This window comes from Diabrotica undecimpunctata, chromosome 8 (genome assembly GCF_040954645.1).
Source record: "Diabrotica undecimpunctata isolate CICGRU chromosome 8, icDiaUnde3, whole genome shotgun sequence".
NCBI classification, from domain to species: domain Eukaryota; kingdom Metazoa; phylum Arthropoda; class Insecta; order Coleoptera; family Chrysomelidae; genus Diabrotica; species Diabrotica undecimpunctata.
This window is the reverse complement of record NC_092810.1, coordinates 10,514,786-10,521,549: the sequence shown is the minus strand read 5'-3', so window position 1 is coordinate 10,521,549 and position 6,764 is coordinate 10,514,786. Positions and strand designations below refer to the sequence as shown.

At 37.1% G+C, this 6,764-nt stretch overlaps 1 protein-coding gene across 1 annotated transcript in view; it reads right to left on the bottom strand.

The window, feature by feature from the left end:
* Positions 1 to 275: 275 nt before the first annotated feature.
* ss (aryl hydrocarbon receptor spineless) overlaps positions 276 to 6,764 on the bottom strand; it is a 400,860-nt gene continuing 394,371 nt past the window's right edge. The window contains exon 9 of the mRNA XM_072542458.1: positions 276 to 2,942. Within this exon, the coding sequence (XP_072398559.1) occupies positions 1,616 to 2,942 (1,327 nt within the window). The 3' untranslated portion in view covers positions 276 to 1,615. The remainder of the gene's footprint in view (positions 2,943 to 6,764) is intronic.

Here is a 6,764-nt window from a genome sequence, read left to right as displayed (position 1 = left end):
CGCCCTCTATGAGAATCAGATATAAAAACAAATTCATGGGATGTATCAGCTTCCAAAACATATTCGTATAAAATTTCATTACAATGTTGCCAGTAGTTTCGGCAAAATCGTAAAAAATGCGTAAATTTTTTTTTTCTTCAACGCCCTGTATCTTGAAAACGGATGGCGTTACAAAAATTTTTTACTAAGCAAACCCCAATTATTTTTCAGTTTTTTACCTACCCTAGAGACGGGGTTACCTTTTTTTGAAACACCCTGTATAATTTCAGGTTGAATATTCAGTCTTTATAACACTGCCTGATTTGTGACTCTATCCGTCCACGACAGTCTAAGAACGCGTCATAGACAAGTGCATTTAGGAAAAAATAAATTTATTTTTAAAAACAGCACTTATCAACTTTTTGAATTGTGTTCGGGATGACGTCAGGAAAAAAGTCTACAATAGAAAAATGGTTGGAAATGTATAATTCCATTTACAGTGCATAACATGCATCCAAAAGTGCATCCAATTTTTGGGGCCTTATCGAATTTTATGAAAAAATGTCAAAGTTAGTATATTAAGGGCCAGGTTTTGATCTTTGGGGTTTTTTGGGGTCGCTGAACACAAATATGTCATCAAAACTGACCTCGGAGCACCTGTTGCCCAGAGGGACTGCTAAGGTACGTCATCTTCTGGAGTTTCAAAGATATTCGGCACTAAATTGATTACTGGGGGAGTTTTGGGGTTACTAAACATGAATATGGCTTCAGAACCGACCCTCAGAGCACCTAGTGCACAAGGGTGAATGCTATGCACATCTTCTGGAATTTCGAGGCTTCCCAACGCTAAATTGGTGCAAACAGAGTACTCGGATGTTTTCGAAAAATATTTAATATCGTGAATAAATAATAATTTATTCATAGCACAATAACATAATACATCGACGTGGTTCGTAAAAAGAAACTAGCATTATGGATGTTAATTGAACGAGCATCTGGTTACACTTACTTTCGCGCCTATTTCACAACCAACACATTCTCACTGAATTAATGATTCCTCTGGTCTAATTATAATAGTACCAGCAGGATAGCGATCTCTAAAGCAATTTTGAACGGGAGTTTATTTTATTGGTAATCAATTTTTTGCCCTTTTTACTACCATATAGCCGAATACTTTTATTGTGTTTTAAAAGATTATGTTATATCAGTAGGTTATAAGACTACCGTTGGCTTGTTAGTGACATATCTCTTGAAGATTTCGCATAGTTTTACGAGAAGAATACTGCCGTTAACCAAAATATGGTATACATAAAACGAATTAGCTGAGTTACACGTATAATTTAATACTATTTTTTTTATAAATAATTCTACAACTGTTAAGAATCAACATCATAAGGCTGCACACTATATGCAATTATTTTCTAAAAAAGTTTTCTCACGCGAAATTGATATGTATTTTTTTGTAAGTTCACAATACTAGACGCCTATGGAACATTTATTTTGCAATCATTTATAAATCAATATCCAAGTTATTATGTGACTTTGCCAATACCAGCGACATTTTAAATTATGTGCAATTTTAATAAAAATATATATACTTATGTACATACTGGTCAGTGCCAGTAAAACACATTCATCATAGAACCATCACTACTCGCGAATTGTGGTGGTTGTGGTGATTAGGATGATGGTGTGGACTGTCTGAATCACTATTCTGAACTACAGTTTCGGCTTTACTGTCCTCTCCATTCCATTTACACATTTCGGGATTACTTATATCCGCTAAACTTTTTAAAGCATCACAACCTTCTGAAGGTGGTACTGACGAAATGGAGTAATCCCCGTTGTCACCCGGAGATCTGTTCGTAGATCCTGGAGAGTTGTGTATATGATTAGATCCCCACATTAAAACAGTCTGCCTCGGCATTTCTGATACTGATGTCACAGGGGAAAAATGCTGAGGCGTTACTGAATTTTGACTCATGTGGTGATTGGGGCTTTCTGATTGGTGGATTATGCTTGCGTCTGTTTTAATATCTTCCATTTTCGGTGTAATAAGACCAGTGTTAACCGGCGAAGAAGAATGGTTTCCCATTCCATCAATTGATGAATGTTTGATTTTGTTGCATTCTTTGTGACTTATATCTAATTGTGTGCTCATGACTTGAATTGGCTGGATTATTCCCGAAGAAGGACTCACTGAGTAAGGCCAGGAGACATCTAAACATTTAGTGGAGTTAGGTACTACGTAGCTCCTGGAAGCATCCACATATGTTGGTTGACCGACTTGTTGACATGAATATATTTTGTCGTCGACTGGCATGACAGTGGCTCTGTAGGTAGTGTGGTGACTAGGTGTTGAACTAGACGGATCATATGTTCTTGAAGGCATTTCAAGAAATCCGTTTCCGACGTAAGGACTAGCGGTAGGGGAATGGTGGTACTCTGGGTAATACGTACTAAGTGGCCTATACTGATGAAATAAGTTTTCTGTAGTAGTCAAATAACGATTGTCCAGTGCAGTGGGCGTTGGATATAAACTGTGCTGAAAATTGGAGTGACTCATGTAAGACAGACTGTGCTCTGCAGTTGCCGAAGAGTACGGACTAGTGTACATGTTGTACGCGGCTGTACAACCATCGGAAGTGATGTAATCGACTGTAGGCATTGGACTAACCACAGCCGATGTAACACTGGAATTAGCAGGAGGAGTGACTTGTCCACTTGAACTGTGCGATAGTTTACGTTTTGTTCGGCAAGTAGACAGAAAGTCTCTTAGTTGAGTCTTGTACCTGCGGTTTACTCTAGATGGAGTCGTTGGTATGGGATGGGGGGTAACGTTTGGAGTATTAGATAGAAGTTGATCCGTCTCGGAGAAATAATTATTTGGAAGACCGGCATCTAGATAGCTCACTTTAAAGTCCATTGTACGTTTGCCTAGAAGATCACGCCCTTCTTCCTCCCTAAAAATAAAAAAAATATTGAGTAAAATTTTTGTTTGTTAGTTACCGTTTGTTATTTAATACATTAACAACCTATTTCATAAAAAATATTGCATGAAAGCCGAAATCGAATATATAAAAGAAAATATTTAAGTAAAAATCACAAATAAGACATGGAATTCAACAAAGAAAACGATCCTTGAAGTAATTTGTACATTTATTAAGAAAACCTGACGAGCCGTAGCCTATAAGGCTATTTCATTGGAAACCACTAGGGGGAACAAAATGGAGTAGACCACAGTAGACAGAGGGGATTGTTGAAGGATGGAAATGCTGCTTCTTCTTCTTCATGTGTCATCTCCTCTAAGAAGGTTGGCAACCATCATGACAATTCGCACTTTCGATACCGCTGCTCTAAAGAGGTCAGCAGAAGTGCAGTTAAACCAAGCTCTCAAATTGTTTAAGCAGGAGTTGCGTCTTCTTCGACGACTACTTCTACCCTGTATTCTTCCTTGCATTATTAATTGCAACAAGTTATAACGCTCGCCCCTCATAACATGTCCCAGATATTGCAGTTTTCTGACTTTAATTGTATTTAAAACCTCTTTATCTTTTCCCATTCTTCTCGACACCTCGACATTCGTGACTCTATTCACCCAACTTATTCTTAATATCCTTCTGCAGGCCCATAACTCGATGGCTTCTAATCTGTCCGAAATATCTTACTTTAATGTCCAAGCCTCCAACCCATAAAATAATACGGAAAACACGTAGCATCTCAGAAGTCTTATCTTTAAAGAAATTGAAATGTCACTGCTGCAGAGTACTTTTTTCAGTTGGTTGAAAGAATTTCTTGCCTGTCCTATTCTTGCCTTAATCTCTTCTGTGAACTCATTATTTTTTGTTAATTATTGTACCCAGATATTTATATTTTTCAACTTTTTAAATTTGTTCTCCATGCATTGTTATGTTTTTTTGGCGCTGTTGGGCTTTTGTAATTACCATAAATTGTGTCTTTTTTGTGTTTATGTTTTCTTCACCGTTTTCTTCACTGACTTCTACCACTCTGTCAACCATTTGTTGTAAATCCTCAAGACATTCCGCTAATAAAATAGTGTCGTCGACAAACCGTATATTATTGATTGGTCGGCCATTTACTTTTATTCCCATAGTTAGTTCTTCTAGTGCTTCCTGGATTATTTCCTCTGAATACAAATTGAATAAAGTAGGAGACAGAACACAGCCCTGCCTCTCAATCTGTATTTCATTTGAAAAGACGTTGTTCTCTTTTACCATAGCGATCTGATTATAGTAGATAGCGCTAATGATCCTGATGTCTCTCATATCTAAGTTTTTCTTTTCAAGTAATTCGATAAGACGGTTATGTCTGAACTTATCGAAGGCTTTGTTATAATCCAAGAAACACATATATACTGGCTGGTTAACATCCATGCACCTTTGCACAAGTACATTCACAGCGAACAGGGCTTCCCTCGTTCCCAGTGCATTTCTAAATCCAAATTGTGTGTCACTTATGTCGTGCTCAAGTTTGTTGTGTACTCTCCGGTGTATAATTTTTAAAAATATTTTGAGCGTATGACTCATTAAACTTATTATCCGGTGGTCTTGGCATTCTTTTGCATTTGGTTTTTTTGGTAGTGTTATGAATGTTGACATCAGCCAATCTTTGGAATGATTCCTGTACTGTATATTGTATTGAATAAGTCGACCAATATTCCAATTTGCTGTTCTTCTATTAACCGTATTATGTCTACAGGTATTTTGTCAGGACCTGTTGCCTTGTCTATTACCTTATTTTGTCTGGGTCGTTGTCGAACTTTTCCTGCTCTAGTACTATCTCAGTCCGTTCGTATTTAAATAGCTCGTGACTATATTCCTGCCATCTTTTAAGCCTTTCACCGACGTCTATAATTATTTTGCCGTTTTTATCCAGCAGTATGTTTGATTTTTTCTTAATATTAGTGTCTGTTGTTTCCCTAATTTTTTTATGAAGGTCTAAGTTATCATGTTTCTCTACCAACTGTTCAATCTCTTCGCATCTGTCACTATACCATCTTTCCTTTTCTTTGGAAATGTTGCCAATCTAAGTAACATTTCTTCGCCTTAACTATCATCATTAGTTGCAGCTGTTGAACAACGCTGACTTTTTACATACACTCTTATTATACATTTTCTGTATAAATTTCTTACAAGTTCGTTGCTATGGTTTACTAGCAGGTTCTAATACTTAAAAAAGAATATACTCTTAGCTTCTTTCCAACATACAGCTTTAGTGTTTCAGACATGTGATGCAGTGTACGAGGGATACAACCATGCAAAGTAAATGAGAATTTTTTTGACAACGTTGCCGCTCTTCACGGCAGAAACCGTACGAACAACATACAATCAGAGATTCTCAACAATTTAGCCACAAAATTATATTTTTAGTATATATGTATTAGAAGAAATGAAATTTTCAAGAAAGGTTCATAATTACTTCTTCTTCTTTTTTTTATATAAACATGACTCCAGTAAGTTGTTCCATCGTTTTCGTGGTCAATTTTAGTGTTGTCTTTAATAAATTAATTCCCCTGTAATTTTCCGGATCCGATTTGGCTCCCTTTTTGAAGGAAGGTATTAAGATGCTTGATCTCCATTTTTAAGGAATTCTGTTTTGTTCTATTATTTTTTGGATTAGTTTTAATAGTTGTTTGGTCAGATCTGGTCCTCCGTACTTTACGAGTTCGTTCGGTATTCTGTCCTCTCCTAGTGATTTTGTATTTTTTAATTTTCTTAGCAAGATCCAAATTCATCAAAATGAGAAAGCTCTTAAGCAACCGCCACCTAAGCGTTAACCTCCGATGACGCGCCACGAAATGCTACGTACTCTCTACGCTACTTTACGGAGTTGAAGAGTGGACGTTAACAGCAGCAACTATAAAGAAGTTAGCGGCTCTAGAAATGTGGCTGTATCGACGCATACTGAGAATACCTTGGACAGACAGAGTGACCAACACAGAGGTATTAGGACGAATGGGTAAAGGGGTCATATGTTCCGTAATAATAAGTACAGTCTGCTACAGCTTATCGTGGAAAGCAAGATTGAAGGTAGAACAGGTTTGGACAGAAAGAAGGAATCCTGGCTGAGAAAATGGTTTCAAATACCAGAAGCTGCGAACATAATACATGCGGCACAAAACAGAGAAACCTATCGTTTGATGATCGCCAACCTTCGGTAGAAGACGGCACATAAAGAAGAAGAAGAATTTCCTTAAGCTTTCTTAACCTCTTCCGCTTCAATATTTATTTCTTCGTTTGTATTCACCTCTGGTGTTGGTGGTTCATTATCGTCACCTTTAACAAATGGAAATCGAAAGTATGAATGGGGAAACCCATGTTTCCTTCTGAATGTGTTTCGTTTTTGTTGGTTCGTTCATCTCTTTTCTTTGTCCTCTTGATTCGTTTATAGTGGTTGTATACCAGTTGTGTTTGTTGTGTTCTGTATTGTAAAAAGGCTTTCTTCTTTTCTTCACATTTTATCTTTACTTCCTCTCTAATCCATGGTGTTTCCTTTTTTGATATGTTAGTGTTCGTTACTTCCCTCTCTCCAAGTGATTCTGTTGCTGCTTTAATTATGATATTTTTGTGCTGCTTTAATTCATCATTCAATCTTCGCTTATCCACTGCTGGACATAGATCTCCCTCATAATTTTCCATCTATTTCGATCTTGTGCCTCTTGCATACAATTCCTATGACAACGTTTTAGATCGTCAGTCCAACGTGTTGGTAGACGACCTCTGCTTCGGTAGGCATCATCTCTTGGTCTCCATTCCAGTATCCGA